The sequence below is a fragment of the Miscanthus floridulus genome, unplaced genomic scaffold, assembly GCF_019320115.1.
Source record: "Miscanthus floridulus cultivar M001 unplaced genomic scaffold, ASM1932011v1 os_2028, whole genome shotgun sequence".
Lineage (NCBI taxonomy): Eukaryota > Viridiplantae > Streptophyta > Magnoliopsida > Poales > Poaceae > Miscanthus > Miscanthus floridulus.
Genome location: NW_027098057.1, coordinates 1,330 through 18,864, shown reverse-complemented (window position 1 = coordinate 18,864; position 17,535 = coordinate 1,330). Strand labels below are relative to the sequence as shown.

The 17,535-nt window shown below is 41.8% G+C and overlaps 1 protein-coding gene across 1 annotated transcript; it reads right to left on the bottom strand.

The window, feature by feature from the left end:
• Positions 1–782: 782 nt before the first annotated feature.
• On the bottom strand, positions 783–16,658 carry LOC136534546 ((E)-beta-caryophyllene synthase-like; the record flags this gene model as incomplete). Its single annotated transcript, XM_066526962.1, has 8 exons — positions 16,365–16,658; positions 16,036–16,233; positions 11,677–11,802; positions 6,993–7,085; positions 2,620–2,788; positions 1,393–1,753; positions 1,076–1,297; positions 783–922 (listed from the first exon to the last, which is right to left on the bottom strand). Coding segments are annotated over exons 1-8 (1,603 nt in total), but the record flags the coding sequence as incomplete, so codon positions are not given.
• Between the last annotated feature and the right edge of the window lie 877 nt (positions 16,659–17,535).

Sequence of the window (17,535 nt, the reverse complement as noted above, 5' to 3'; positions counted from 1 at the left end):
AGCTCCTCCTTGACGTCCGTTACCGCTCGGTAGAGAACATCCTCGCCGACCTGAACACGGTCCGCAAGTTCAACTAGTAAGGATTTGCTATAATTTTCTAACTATTTTCTAAATTTATATTTATATATACTTTAACCTTTTTTCATGTAAATATACAAGCTTGAAGTGATTTTGAGCTCAAATTGCTTACAAATGAAAAAAACCACAATAAAGAACCATAAATATATATAGTGAACAAAACGGCATAAGATAATGGTAAAAAATGAGAGTATGAGATTGGTAACCTTTACAACTGAAGAATCGACTGAGGAATCGAAGAAATCGATGGAGGAATCGAAGAATGGATGGAGGAACAATGGAGGGAGGGAGGAAGCAAGAACACTACTGCAGTGAGCTTCAAAATGTGCTGAGCTCGGGCTCGGGGCCGGGAGGAAGGAGGAGACGGCCGATTTATAAAGGGAGAACATTTAGTCCCGGTTGATGGATCCAACCGGGACTAAAGGTAACTTTCCAACCCCGGGCGCAGCCACGGCCCGGGAGTAGACCTTTACTCCCGGTTGGAGCCCCCAACCGGGAGTAAAAGTATACCTTTAGTCCCGGTTGGTGGCTCCAACCGGGACTAAAGGTCCCTGCCACCTCTGTCTGGCGCAGTAGCCGTTGGGCAGGGACCTTTAGTCCCGGTTGGAGCCTCCAACCGGGAGTAAAGGTATTTCTAGTCCCGGGGGCAAAAAATTCCGGGACTAGAGCCCATTTTGGTCGAGGATCAAAGGTCTGTTCTCTACTAGTGAGTCCTTTAACCAACTTGGCATGTTTGTTGTTTTGAAGATTCAACCCCTCCTCAATGGCTTTTACGGTGGTAAGTATATTTATATATAAAGTCCTCAAGTATGTTGGGCATTGCTCTACTGCTTCTTCATCCCACCTGTCATTTATGAAACTTATGATTATATTAACATTATGTATTGAAAATAGAACTTCTAGAGACATGAGCTTTCCATACAAATAAATAATTAGGACTATATAAATTTATTACCCTATAAGCAACATGATGAATATGGACAGAAGTGTTGCAAACCTTTGCAGTGCTGCAGTGAAGACATTGCCTTCTTCTGTGGTGCAATGATTGTCATACAAGTCATCGAGTACAGACACAATCATAATCAATTGTGTAAGCATCTTTCGTGAATAGGAATATTGGGGCTCAAAGAATACTCCCATCATCAAGAAATGCATCTCCACCATCCTATCTCGTGTGTAGATTGACGTGTTAGCATGTGTTTGGAACTCTTTCCACCAGCTGTAAATATATATAGGGCATGAGAAGATATCTAGAAATAATGGTAATGAGAGAACTTAGTACAACATCACTATGCTATTAATGATGGCTCTTACAGTGTAAGATCTTTTAGCTCCTCACAATATAGGGTTAGCAAAATGTTGAAGTCTAACTTTGAAAACTCTAGGAGCATATTATTGTGTGTAGTATTTTTCTCGTATATTGAGATATATTGCCTCGCTTGTACTCTTTTGAGTCTTCTCAAAAGAGGTGTTTCCAATGCATATTTCACTTCTTTCAATTGTGGTTCGAGATCGTCTACAATATACTGAAGCTGACTCTTGGTGAAAATAAGAATATTGTCAAGCACTTCTTCCCCTTTCACTCTAAGATGTGCTGCTTCATACATTCTCAATAAACATCCTGCATCATCTGTTACAATATTTCCTTTGTCATCTCTGAACTTCAAAAATACATCTGTGACATTAAAAACACATGAGACATCAATTATATTGATGGCCAGAAGTATGGACTATGAAACAATTGTAAGAGACGGCAGTGACAGAATAATAGTATAAAGTCCATTGTTTAGTCTTCAACTTGAACGGTAGTTCGATTTTCAACTTTGAAAGATGAAACTGGGTACAGGATGCTCTCCAACTACCAAAATTGAGCAAATTTGGTCCTCTCTCTTGTTTCAAATGTGGTTTTCTATTTTTTGAAAATAAAAAAAATTCTTGTTTAACCTCTAAAAATTAGTAAGTAGTTTTGTATCTTAAATCAGAGAAATGTGAAAGTTGCACAAATTTTTTTTCTAAAGATGTTATCTATATGCTATGCTCTTTTCATAGTTATTTGAATCTTATTCGTTCATCTTCTTCAAGTTTCAGTACAAGGAATAAAATAGTAGAAAAAAATAAGTAAGTTCAAAATAAATCTAAATAGATCTCCCCCACAGTTTTTGCCTCAAAAAAAGTCTAAATAGACCATTAACTAATAGATAACATTTTAAAAAATAAACTGATACTTACATATTTACCTAATCTAAAATAAATTAGTTAAGATGATTCTTTAGTGATTAAACTAGATTTTTGTTATTTTAAGAAAAAATAGAAACCATCTTTGAAACTAACAGTTGGAGGCTGTCTTGTGTCATCTTTATAAGCAGATACTACATTTAACACTTGAGCATATGTATCGCCACACTATTTGAAGTAATAAAAACCTCTTTGTTGCTTCGGTGGAAGGTGTGTATACCATAAAAGTCCTTCTGAAGTCATATGAAGTTCCATCTAAGCAATATACGACAATTAAATAGCAAAATAAAATGTCTGGAATCTTACCAGAAGAAATATGATATCCATGCTTCCTAAGCAAATAGAAAAGATTTGAGGTTGTAAGAAGATCAAGATCTTGATCCCTAGCTTCCAAGACATTGCACATTAATTTATCAATCTCCTTGGTATAGTGATAATCCAATCCAAGCCGTTCTAGTGTATCAATACAGTCTAACTGTCACACCCCAAAATTTCTAATTTTGGGTTGTGCATAGAAAACACTAATTAAAATAAATGTTTTGATATTTGAATAAAATTTACCAATCTTAGTTTGAACTAGCGTGAGCTTAGTTATAGGGAAAATGTGAATTTTCAAGCTTTTCCAAATTAATTTGACGAGCTATTGCTTGATGTGATGCTTGGTTGTTGATTTATTTCATGTTGTGAGAAAAGATTTTAAAAATGCGTTTAGTAAGTCGATCTTCTTTCTCCAGCAATTATTAGTCTTTCTCACCGATCAAATTCCTTGTTTTCCGACTTAATATTTGCTTGAGAAGTATCCTAAAATATTTTCCATGAAATCCAAATCACTCCTTCCTGCTCACTATTCATCAACCTATCTCCATGGATATCTCGGGAATTTCTTTGGCTTTTTCCGGAACTTGTTCTCACTTGTTTGTGAGCACAGTCTAATTTTTAAATGCTCCAAAATATCTTTTCATGAGCTCCAAATACTTTATTTGGGTTCGTCTTGTTCTAAATTATCTCTGAGAATTTTCCCTGAATTTTCGGAGCCTTCGGAGTATTTTTCGTGGCTTAAAATTCAATGCTGGGCTTTTCTAGAATTATTTTATCCATGAAATTAATTAATTCCGAAAATAATGAAATATCTCAGATTTCCTCATGCCCAAAGGCCCATGTCTTTATTTACTAATGGGCTTTAATAATTAATTAGGCCTATTAGTAAAGGTGAAGGGTGCAACATCAATTAGTACCATATTGCTAGTTGATGTAGATGTGGGGAGTTTTCTTCCTATATATACCAACCAACCCCTTGGGCAAAGCACACCAAAACTACCATGGGGAAATCCCTCGTGTAGTAAATTTGATTTTTCTCCTCTCGCCGTCGCCGTCGCCGCCGCGCTGCTCGTTGCCGCCCCATCCCAGAGCCCACAACGCCGACGCCAACCGCAGCCGTGCTCGATTCACTGTTGCAACGATCCGACGCCCCTAGCCCTAACTATAGCTATCTAGCTCTGCCGCTCGTTTTGGGATCTCGCCGATCGAGCAGACCACGTCCGCCACCGCTGCATCGATCGTTGCTGTCCTCCGCGTCTCCAACTCTCGCAACTCATCGTAGCCGAGCCCCCACGTCGAGGTGACGAAGCTGCTGATGCTCTTACCTCCTCTCTTGGCCTCTTCCTCTCTATTTTGCTCACGCCGCAGTCCATGTATCGCAGGAAGCTGCCGCCGCTCCGCCGAGCGACCTCTGCGGGTGCGACGTGACTCTACCAGTCTACCACCATCGAGAACCCCTATATGTAAGCTCCTTTGCCCCCTCAATCTCCCGGTATTGGTCCCATAGCAAAACGAGGCATGTAGGTTCCTTTCATAGAACTCGGTCGAAGCTAGCTCCATCGCCGGCCATAGTTGCACTGCACCGTGCAAGCATGCTCTCTCCAGTTCCTAGCTTTGATGATATCTTTAGCTTTCATGACATCATATCTAGCCTTGATGACATCACATGTTGTTTTCTTGCCGTTTTCCTTTAGAAAAACAAATCCAGAAAATACAATGAAAATACATATACACATACAATCATCTTGAGCACATCTCCATATTTTCTTTCCTCGCTGGGAAAATTACACTATGCCTTTGACTACTGCTGACACATGCATGCCTCATCTACTTATACTCAATCATGCGTCAATTATTTCTTTATTCAAAATTCTACCCGTTTCCTTCTAGATCAATGCAAAGTTATCTTCTTATATCAGTTCATCTTATGTCTTCAGAGCTCGTCGATATCCATATTCCTCTCTATATGAAAAATCCCAGACTGAGGCCCTTCCTTTCCCTACGAGGACAGCAGTAGCCTCTCCAATGGCCAAGGAAGCTACGATCTGCAACAGCCCAAGCCCCTCCCCCTGCGCACGTTAGCAGCAGGCCATCACCATGCTCAGGCTCAGATCGGGAGGATGACACAAGGTACAAGACGATGTAATTACGAGTTTGCCACCTAGTCTTTAAACTCCGTTTCTTCGTTTTAAATCCGGTTCGAGTAGTTCTTGTCGCGTTAGTTTCATAAAGTCGCGCTCTAAGCAGTAGCACTAACGTATCTTATGTCACCCAATTATGAATTTATTGATTTAAATATAATTTGATTAGTACTAATTTAATTGTTTTCTAATTAAAAGCAACGTAGAGTTGTAATTCCATTCTTTTTGTGTTGCGACCATGCCGATGTAAACTATATGATAGCAATGACTTTAATCATGTTACATGCTTGTAAATTTTATAAATAGAATATTAAATGGATTAATATGCCTGCGACTAGTTTTCCAATTTAAAAGTCATATATATGTATTATAAGTTTGCTTAGTTTAACAAGACGTCAGATACAGTTCTATTAGAGGTTCTCACATGTTCTTTTATTTTGAAAAGCTAAAGTTTATTTTGGTTAAATAATACATGCTAGTTTATACATTAAAATATGATTAGTTTAACCATATTACATATATTAGACGTAGATGCTCTCAAATATTTATTTCTTTTGTAAAGTAAATTTAAAATGACTTTAATATGTTTTTCCATATAAAGTTAAACATGTTGGTTTAATTTATATATACATGCAACTAGTTTCATAACTAAAAATCAATATATAGGTTTTATACTTTGGTATTTTATATATAAATATTAATATGATTAATTGTTATCATCAATGTACTTTTGAGTTATAAGTTATTTAGCTTAAGCCGCATGATATGTAGTTTGAGTAGGTGTTTCACATGTCCTTTTATTTTTCAAAGTTAGTGTTTAATTTGCTTAAATATATAACAAAATTGATAGGTAACATATGACTAGATTTAACTTGGCTTTTAAATTGAATTATGATTTGACTAATCTGAACTAATAACCACTCTCTGATTTTGTTTAACTAAAATTAATCGAGCTTGTAGTCATCTCTTTTCTTGTATAATTTAAAACTCCGTTAGTCGTTTCTTTTAAAGATAGTTCGGTTATCGGTGTTTCTTGCGTTTCTTTGACCGTAGCAACGAGCACTCTCTTAGCACGTTGTTTTAAAGCTCTTGCTCTGCTGTTCTTAGTCTACTTTGTTTCCTTGTATGTTTGTTGGTGTGCTTTGATCCGCAAGTAGAACCAGAATTGTTGGTAAGCGCCGGTGATCAGAAGCTGAGTACCGAAGCTACAGAAGTTGCAGAATTGAAGATAGAGTGAGGCTTCTGAAGCAAGTTGCTTTGGGTGTAAAGCAAGACTAAGGCAAGTATAGCTTGGGTTTTCTTTCTGTGACCATGATCTTGAAACTTGATTAATGAATATGCTATAAACATAAACAAGATGACTTTTTAGCAACATAAGGACTTGTCTTGTAAGTGATCATCCGGGACTTACAGTACAGCTGTGAGGGCTATATAGCTCTGGCTTTAGCTCAGTATGAGGTCTTTTTCTAGCCGGCTTAGAGGATACTGCGAGTTGGGTATAGGACAGCCTCTGTCCTGTTGAGCCTAGCTATGGAAGCGGCCTTTTTGTTTTTTTTTGGAAGGAGGGTTCCTATATCCGATGACCCTGTGGCCCTTCCCGGTTAGACGGAACCTTTGAAAGGCTTCATAGTGAACCCTGCCAGCCTTCCTTGGTAGTGGGTTAAGAGGCTGATCACCTCGGGCGAAAGGGCAAATCACGACTCACAGTAAAAGTGTACACCTCTGCGCAGAGTTTAATAAACTGGTATACTAGCCGTGCTCACGGATACGAGCGGCCTTGGAACCCTTACATAAGAGATGATGACTTTTACTTGTTAAGATGATCATTTATGTTAATTGTTTAAGATATTGATTATTCATGTTCATTGGTCATGTGGTTATGGAATACACTACCTTGTTGTTATATTTGCTGAGTTCGACATGGACTCACCCTTGCAATTTCCCCCACACCTCAGGCTGGATATCAGTTTGCTAGAGTCTGAAGGATGTAGGCTTGTGATCAACCAGTCAGTTGGATCCAGGGGAGTGAAGTCTGCACCCGAAGATCAGAGTTGTCTATCCGTTGATTCCTTTCTAAGGTTATCTCTTTTGCTAAGTTCGCTATATATTAAGCATTGTGAATTGATACTGCCCCTTCATTTGTAGCTATATGTGAGGTTTGATTACCAGGGCTCACATATGGTGTGCATTCGGCTTTGTCTTTAAAACCGGGTGTTACACTAACTTATCAGACAAATCAAAAGAATCAGCATCCAGTAGCATTTTCTTCACCTCCTCCTTCATTATTTTGACCTTATCCTTCATCATCAAATACTGCAAGAAAGATATTTCTAATGTTATAGTTAATCTCTCTGTAAAGATATTTCTAATGTTATAGTTAATCTCTCTGTAGTGTAAATGTCAGTGTGCAAACGAATCCTTTCATATACACAACACAATGAGCCAGATTATACTTGAAGAGACACCTAGATGTTGATGGAGGTCAGCAGCTCAACCAGGCTGGGTGTATGCATTTTCTCTTTGTTTCGTTGCTACCTGCTTAGCCTCACAGATCGATGTGAGACGGTGTTTGGTTGCTCACATGAGAACATGTTACATGAGATAAAAATTGATCATCATCAAGGATAATCTGGCCAAAAGAAATTGGAATGGTAGTAAGGTTTGCAGCTTTTGCAGTAGCATGGAAACCATAAAACATTTATTCTTCGATTGTATTGTCGCTAAGTCTCTATGGCGTATGGTTCACTGGGTTTTTGGTTTGAGACCACCGAGGAACATAGCCCATATGTTTGGAGGTTGGTCTAAATTGGGTCAACAAAAACACAATCTCTTATTATTGACAGGTGCAGCGGCCCTTTGTTGGGTTATTTGGCTCACAAGGAATGATTTGGTGTTTAATAAATGTCAACCAAAAACATTTTTGCAAATACTCTTCAGGGCGACAATACTGGCTATGATTTTGGGCTCCATTGCAACGGCTGGATGAACACATGGTGCTTATCCAAGATGTGTGCAAAAATTTAGAGTCAAAAGCCATGTTTATTTTTGCTTCCAAGATGTGTGCTGAAGCCGGAACATATGGTTCCATTATCTAAAAAAAATCAAGGTGCAACTATATCCTCTTATATATAGAGAGATGTTTATTTATCATGTTGTTCCTTAATATGTTTTTAGAAAAACATTGGTCCATTTTGTATATGCTCATCAACACCAATATAACATTAACTGGTGAAGCTAGTGTCCAGTGATTCTGGCCTGAGGCAAACGTCCAAAATCCCTCTCTCTATATATATACGTATCCTGTGAACCAGGCTGAGGAAGAATTTTCTTGCATGGGCGGAACTAGCTCAGAAAGGCAGTATAGGCAACAAATCACCATGAACTTGTATCCTATTGGTGGGTTTGGTTTGTTGGGATATATTCAATCAATCAATCACACCCTTGATAATAATCGATCCCTACACATCGACCAGTTACATATATAGCCTAGAATTTTAGCAGTCATGCAAAATAAAACAAAGTGTTGGCGGTCTTGGCACCTTTTCCTGCAGCGATGTGATGAGAGCCAAATGACATGTTTAATTAGTTTTGTAGCATATGGAGCATGTACCTGTGATGGAGTGCATGGGATGTGGTGGAGGAAGAAGTCACCCCATGGGCTCGGGGTGTATGTCTGTGGCTTGCGCTGCTGCACCTGTGAGACCAGAGGGACGGGGCCGCTGGTGGCCATCTCTGGGTGGCTGCTGGGGCCGTTAGATCAATGCGAAGCAGGAGAGGCTCTAGAGAGCTGCTGGCTCCGTGGGTAGTTGCTTGGAGAAGATTGCCTAGATCACTGGCTTTATATAGACTCACGAAGCGGTTGCACGACACTACAGATCATCATCAGTAACCTATTACCTATGTGCACTATGTAATGTTGTTTATGATCTCCCATGCCGCCGCCGGTTAGCTAGTATCGTTAAGAGTTTTAATTTTGTGAGTACTAGATTGATGTCCGGCCAATAGGTTCCATTGTTCGCTGGGATTAATATGGCATGATGGCGTCTACTAGCAAGTTAATTAACATGCAGCCAGTGTCGTTGACACGCTCCACCAACCACTGATTTTACATGATAAAAATTACTAAGAGCTTCTGACCTTGTCCTCTGCAGATTGGATTTGAATGTAGCCAGCGTCTGCGTGCCATGGCCAGCTAACATAATGGGATTTACAACTGCCCCTTTCATTAGATCATTCAATATATTTTCATAATAAACTTATTTAGGGATATAAATATTACTTAAGACAAACGCGAATTTCATAGCAACACTTTTCATGGGAATTGCATATAAATGTTGCCAGTTGTGAGCTAGAGAAACCAATATGAACGTGTTCATAGCAGTGTGAAATCATCTGGGAAAATATGTAAATTGCTTTATAAATATGTTTAAGGTAAAAGAGAAAGAGGTGCTAGTTGTGTGCACCACAATTGAGTTCTCTACTAGTTGTTTCTCCCACAAGCAATGGTACGTGCGTCTGTCACTATTGATTGATCCTATAGTAACATAAAAACAACATGTATATTGGAATTACATTATATTGTCGGAATGTTTTGTTGGGAACTGTTGGAAATTGGCTCGAAGATGACGAAGAGAGATAGATCAAGATCTAGTGTTGCTGGCCTTATAGAAGGATATAGTCATATAAGGAAGACGGGTACGTAGCATATAGTTATGTTAAAACAAAGCAAGTTATATATAAAATGGGATAGGTCCATATCCTGGTTCCTGTATAGTGCATACTAATTAATAAGCCACCTTATGGAGGAGGGCGGCCAAGTCAATTATCAGATTTTCCTCCACTCAGCCACACCCTGGCCTTCGTTCCAATGTTGTTGAACATTATTAATCCTTTGTTCTATGGGGTTGTCGATGTGCATATTCTTCATCTCATGATTATATAGCTATTTAGTCACAAATGTGAGCTAAGATATTGGAGAGAGAAATAGTAACTGAGCACACTCTGATTATACAACATTAATGTTAAGTTGGGATTATCTAAAAAAATCTAGTAATAATAGAGAAGGAGTGAGAGGATGGAGTTGTGTTCAACAAACTACATACTTGTCTTATGATTCAAATCATGCAGCATAAAGGGCTTCCTGATAGATGGATCACTTGGATGAAAATGATTTTTAGATCTAGTACTTCTGCTGCTCTTCTAAATGGAGTTCCTGGTAAAGTGTTCCATTGTAAGCTTGGAGTTAGTCAAGGTAACCCTTTATCACCTCTACTCTTTGTTCTGGCAGCTAATTTCCTTCAGACCATTCTAAATGCAGCTAAGCAACAAGGGATTCTATCTTTACCAGTGGACCTACGTCATGATTAAGACTTCCCTATTCTTCAATATGCTGATGACACTCTAATCTTCATGCAAGGGGATGCAAGACAACTTTTTTTTTCTTAAAGGCTATTCTCAACTCCATTGCAGAATCTACTGGTTCGAAAGTCAATTATGCTAAGTCCATGATGGTGCCTTTTAATGTTAATGAGCAGAAACTTAATATATTAGCTAATACTTTTGGTTGCTCCATTGGCTCCTTACCATTTACTTATCTTGGTTTGCCTTTAAGTATCACAAAACCAACAATGGCTGACTTCTGGCCTTTGGTCTCCAAGTGTGAAAGAAGACTAGTGAACATTTCTTATTTCTTGAGTCAAGCTGGTAGATTGCAAATGACTAATGCAGTTATTAGTGCTTTGCCAACTTTCACAATGTGTACATATCTTTTGCCCAAGACTGTGATTAAACAGATTGATAAATATAGAAAACATTGTTTGTGGAGGGGATCTGATTTAAACTCTAAAAAGCCACCAAAAGCTGCATGGAAGCTTGTCTGTAATTCAAAAGAAAATGGTGGTCCAGGAGTACATGATCTTTACATTCAGAATGAAAGTTTGCTTCTTAAGCACCTCCATAATTTCTTTAATAAATGTGATATTCCTTGGGTTCAACTAGTTTGGAATTCTCATTATAATAGTGTCAATATACCAATGAATAATAGGAAGGGTTCTTTTTGGTGGAAGGATGTTCTTAAGTTGCTTGACAAATTCAAGGTTATGGCAGTTCAGCATTTTATAGACACTGAAGATAAATCTGGCTTTTTCCATCTTCGTCTTTCAGTTGAAGCACATGATCAGTACCAACTAATGATCTCTGAGTTGGAAGATATTCATCTTAATCATAATAAAGACACTTGGAGTTATATTTGGGGATCTTCTACGTTTGCATCAAGTAAAACTTATTCACATTTGCTGGGTTCTATCACAGTCTCACCTGTATATAGGTGGCTCTGGAATTCAAGTTGTGTGCCAAAGAGGAAAGTGTTCTTTTGGTAAGCAATCAAGGACCCGAGAAATATGGAATTGCCAAGTTACAGTTGTGTGCTCTGTCACCTGAATACTGAAAAATCTTTGCATCATCTTTTCCTGGAATGTTCTTTTGCCATGTCATGCTAGAATATGCTAGGTTTACCACATCTGATCCAAGGCAATTTGCTGGATACAATCCCTCTGTTTAGGAATCACATTCACAGACCTTTTTTTCATGGAAATAATTGTGGCAATGTTCTGGGGTATCTGGTCTGCTCATAATGATGCAATCTTCGGGAATCAAAATCACTCTCTGCAAACTTGCAAATTGGTCTTCAAACAGGAACTAGCTTGGGTTCAGCTCGGAGCTAAGAGGGATTTAAGTCTTCAGTTATAATTATGGCTAGACAACTTTGTGTAATTTTATTGATTTTTTTTTTGTAACTTTCGTTGTGTCTTGATCTGTACCTACCATACTCTGTACAAAAGTTTAAAATTTTAATAAAGCTCAGTAGGGAGCAACCCCTCCTGTTTCCCTAAAAAAAACTACATACTTGTAATGGAGGGCATGGGACATGATGAAGGAAGAAGTCACCCCACAGGGTGGAGTGGTACTTGCTGTGATGCACGTCCTCGCCCTGTGGAGCTGCTTGAATCTCCATCTTTGCCTCAGTTGCAATCTATGGTTTAGCTGCCACTAGTTTAGTACTACTATTACTTGTTGCACGGAATGAATGTTGTCCACTCATTTTTGGACATCAATATGCTTCACGTTTTAAACGCAGAGCTGCAGCTGCCGACACGTAACAATAAGCTTAGCTAGCCACTAATGTCGTTCTTTTCGCCATCCACCAGTAACTCATGTCATTTTCTGCAGGTCACACACACCACAAAAGAAATTCGACGCCAGGGCCCAGACTCCTACTCATCGCCTCATCAGCCAATATACCTAAGCAACACATACGTACATTCACTTCCAGGTACAAACGCTTTACATGCAGGCACCACAACGCAGAGACAGTTACAAAATCAGCTGCCCAGCACTATACAAAATCAGCTGCCCAGATCTCGATGCAAAATGAATGGCCAAGGTACCGTACGCTGATGGCTGGTCATCCACGCACGTTCTAGCTAGCCATGAACTCCCAAGCGAGCAGCAAGAGCACGGTGAACGGAGAATATTCATAGAAAGAATGTAGCTTTAATATAGTGGTATGTCAAATCATTTTGAACTTAATTACACTACCCTAGAAACGGCATTTACTGACGGTTCCAAACCGGTATTCATTGCCAGATTTTTTTATCAGGCAATGAGCAATCAACAATAATAGATCTGACCATTTACTACTGGTTGCTCACTAGTGATACCAATTTTCACAAAACAAAAAAAGAAGAAAATAGCAGCCCCGCCCGTGCCGTCAGTCCCTGCCCATGCCGTGGCCACCGGCCACATTCGTGTTGAGCCCTGTGCAGGTGGAGAGAGGGAGAGATCAACACATCACACATCGATTTATCCACGTCATAGAGAGGGGGACATGAACAAATCACATATCAAATCGAATGACAGATCGATTCCCATCTAGGGGACAAAGAGGGAGATTCACCGTATCAGTAGCCGTGCACCTACGCTGCTGCCGCAGCCATGCGTGCCAGGGAGCGTGTCTCTGCTAGGGCCGCCGTTGCCACGATGTAGGAGAGAAGGGGAACAGGAGGGAGAGGATATAGGGGGGGGGGGGGGGGGGGGGAGACATGACAGACATGAAGGAACTTATATGAATTGAGATGAAATTCTGGTCTGAGTACTAGGAATACTGCTAGCTAATGTGAAAATCCGGCAGTAATACTATCATTATTTGTTAGTGGCAATATCTGGTAGTAGAAGCCCACCATCCTTGCTGGTTGTAATATCAGCCACGAACCAGTAGTTATGTATTATCACTGTCGGTTCCAAAGGAACCAACAATGATTGTATATTTTGTACTAGTGTAACCAAATTTATATAAAAAAATACTAATATTTATCATATTAAATATGTACCATTATATAAGTTATGAACTATATTTTGAGAGGATACTTTTTTGAAATCATAAATGCTGACACTATTTTCTATGAATTATCGGCCTAACGGAACAAGCAAAAGCAGCAAGTAGGCACCTGAATGCCGATGGTGTAAGGTTGTATTTTTTTTCAAAATACAATACAAGTCACGCACATCTTCTCATCTCACCTTTATAAGGTACCACGTGTATAAGCTATCCTTATAACACGCAATTAAAAAATAATGTAAATATCAACAATGGTGTCATAGTCGTTATTTCACTGTCGACTGATATATCGTCTATTATTGAAAGAACAATTAGCGAAACATATGATAATTTGTATAGTCATAGACACCGTAAAGAACTCGACCAAATGAGCTACTAGTCTACGGCTACTATATCATAGCCCAAAAGTAACAAATTTGTTAGAGTCAGTAAGTCACTATATACTGACATACCATCCATCAGCACAGATCTTTGCTGATTCCTCCTTTCAGTCATTGTAAATGGCGTTGGTATACAGTTTTACCAACCAACGTCTCTTTACCAACTAACTATTCGGATAACGCATCGAATTGCTTACTAGTGTTGTTTGACAAAGTTTTACAGTCTAATATTGTTTATCGGTAATCTCTTGCTTTAGCGACTTGCCTCTTAACACTATTTCGATGCTGTGGGTGTAGGGTACGCTGACCATCATTGCGCTACTCAAACGAGTTCGTCGTTGATTATCCTACTTGCTGTGATGCACGTCCTCGTCCTGTGGAGCTGCTTGAATCTCCATCTTTGCCTCAGTTGCCATGTATGGTTTAGCTGCCACTAGCTTAGTACTACTATTACTTGTTGCACGGAATGAATGTTGTCCACTCATTTTTGGACATCAATATGCTTCACGTTTTAAACGCAGAGCTGCAGCTGCCGACACGTAACAATAAGCTTAGCTAGCCACAAATGTCGTTCTTTCCGCCATCCACCAGTAACTCATGTCATTTTCTGCAGGTCACACACACCACAAAAGAAATTCGACGCCAGGGTCCAGACTCCTACTCATCGCCTCATCGGCCAATATACCTAAGCAACACATACGCACATTCACTTCCAGGTACAAACGCTTTACATGCAGGCACCACAACGCAGAGACAGTTACAAAATCAGCTGCGCAGCACTATACAATCAGCTGCCCAGATCTCGATGCAAAATGAATGGCCAAGGTACCGTACGCTGATGGCTGGTCATCCACGCACGTTCTAGCTAGCCATGAACTCCCAAGCGAGCAGCAAGAGCACGGTGGACGGAGAATATTCATAGAAAGAATGTAGCTTTAATATACTGGTATGTCAAACCATTTTGAACTTAATTACACTACCCCAGAAATGACATTTACTGATGGTTCCAAACCGGTCTTCATTGCCAGATTTTTTTATCAGGCATGAGCAATCTACAATAATAGATCTGACCATTTACTACTGGTTGCTCACCTAGTGATACCAATTTTCACAAAACAAAAAAAGAAGAAAATAGCAGCCCCGCCCATGCCGTCAGTCCCTGCCCGTGCCATGGCCACCGGCCACATTCGTGTTGAGCCCTGTGCAGGTGGAGAGAGGGAGAGATCAACACATCACACATCGATTCATCCACGTCGTAGAGAGGGGGGCATGAACAAATCACATATCAAATCGAATGACAGATCGATTCCCATATAGGGGACAGAGAGGGAGATTCATCGTTTCAGAGGGAGATTCATCGACGACATCAGGAAGAGAATTGCTCCGCTTTGAGAACCTATGGATGTAATCTGTAGGAACTCGTTGGGCTCCTGTTGACAACTCTTGAGGTCCTAGGAATTCCTAGGATCGACATACGTCCCCTGGAAATTTTCGACGAAGACCCTCCTGAGATCCGCCCAGTCGCGGATGCTGTCAGGCGGAAGGAATTCGAGCCATGCTCAAACATGCTCCTCCACGCAGATGGGGAGGTACTGGAATCATCCACTCCTCTGGCTTGACAGGCGAGCCGAAAGACTTCAAGCTATATACCGGGGTTCGTCTCCCCGGTGTACCTGGCGATGTTGGTGGGCAGTCGGAAGTGTTGTGGGAACGACGCTTTCTAGATGCGACGACCAAAGGCCCATGGTCCTAGGCCATCCGGGCTAGGGCTCTGGTCGTTTGGTCGTCCACCATGCCTGGGGTGCGAGTCCTCGCACTCCTCGATGGTCAGGCTAGGGCCCGTGCCGCCTGCTCTCGTCGCCACTCGATGGACGTCATCATCGTGCCGGGCGTGGCGTCGATTGTTGATGCCGCTGCGAGCGTCATGGTTTGGCCCGAGCCGTTCACGCACAGGTGGTCAGTGTGGAGCGGGCGCCGGGTCGAGCTGCCGTGCAGCCGTGGCTTCCTGCCCCACGCTCGACAACTGCAGTGGTGAGTGGACGGAGCAATTTGACTGGTTCAGCCCCAGTCCCCTATTTCGGGAAGAAGCTACGAGCCATCGTCGTGAAGCGAAGCTCTTCACTTGTTGAACGGCGGCGGTCTCCACCAGCGCCCGAAGGTTCCAGTGGATTGCCTGCTCCTAGGGGTCAATAGGCTCGGGGAGGCCGGCACAGAAGCATCGCCATAGCAGCGATGTTCTGGCTAGCCCAAGCAAACTAAGGGGATCGTTCCCTCTGTCCAGGATGTTACGCTGGACCTGACAGGGGCGACCCCGAGCGCTTCTCACTGGGTTATGCGCATGTGGCGTGGCGTGCTGCACCGAGTGCGCTAGTGCAGGTGGCAGCTGGCTCTGCCGCCTTTGTCGTAACTCCTTGCCATGCTCCTACACATGTGCCAGGGCCTTCGCACGGGGGTCCAGAGGGGTGTGAGTCTGTAGAGACTCCACTACCACCGGTGGTTGTCCTGAGGCATCCGCCATAGCGCACTCCTGGGATAGAGGGTGGCCAGGTGCCACGACATCATCAATGCTGGTGCCGTCGCTTTCGACCTCATCATCGATGAGGTCATGGAAGGAGGTGGGAGCATAGCCCGCCATTCCCACTAACTCAGACATGAGAGGATGCGGCGTCAGCATCCTTCGGAGCCCCTGCGTGCACACGTCCATGAGGGACACAAAGCCATAGGGAACCGGTCGCACGATGGTCACGGTGGGGATAGCGGGGTCCCTCCGGAGAGTCGATGGAAGGTGTTAAATGGTGAGTAAAGAACAATATGTACATCACTCATCGTGGGGTTTGAGCCCAACATGGGCTCGAGGTGAAGCGCAAGTGTCTCGATGTTGAGGTCGTCGAGTGGCCCGAGGCCGGTGGAGGGCGCTCCACCTCCAGTAGACACCGGGACGAGCGTCTCCTCACGGAGGCAGAGTACGCCAAGCTGGTCGGCGATGAAGTCTAGGCTTCCAAAGAAGAAAGTCTGGAGCGGCTCAAAGACAGGAGGAACCCACATCCCAACAGATGGGAGCATCGGAAACTCTAGCGAGCCAAAGTGAATCATATCGCTCGAGCCCACCATGCCGAAGATGGAGGAAAGGTGGGCCATCTGATGATCAAAAGCGTGAACGCATGACGTCTTCCCCACGGACGGCGCAAACTGTCGGTGCGAAAAATGACCAACAAGTAAATATTTATAGTTTTGTCGTGCGTTGTGATCGGATGTGGCCTAGCACTCAATGATATAGGATTTATACTGGTTCAGGCAACGTGCCCTACGTCCAGTTTTAGTCAGTCGGTGACTTTATTCCTAAGCCTAGGTGCTCAAAGTTTATTGTGGGGTTACAAACAAGTAGAAATAAGAAGGGGGTGTTAAAGGCCCGATCAGACTCTGAACCGAATGGAAGAGAGTGACGGGTGCTCTAACATGCGCTAGGTATTGAAGCGTATGCTCTGTGTAGCTTTTGAGTTCTAGAGCTATTGAGCTATTCAAGTTCTCAGGTCCTTGAGTGCTCGAGTCCTCTAGCCTTTTTTTGTTGGGAGAGAGCGCATCCCCTTTTATAGTTGAAAGGGATGGCCTTACAAGTTAGAGATAAAGAAAGAGAGTGTATACGTGTGCTACCTAGTCTTGTTGCCCACGCTGTTGGGTACAAGACGGTCATCGGTGGCTACAATACTATTTATGTATGGACACATCTGGTAGGCTCCGTGTTCGCCTAGTACGACAAACGTCGGCGCCTACAATACTGTTTGCGCTCTGACGCATCTGGAAGGTTGTATAGTGCCCGTGTGGCATGGCCTGGTGGCACCGTCCTGCAGGTGCATAGGTGAAAGGTCCTAATGGCTAGAGGGGGGGTGAATAGCCTATTAAAAATTTCTACAACAACACTTAACAACCGGTTAGACAATTATGAGGCGAAGCAATTGTTGCACTAGCCTACTAAAAAGCAAGCTACCTA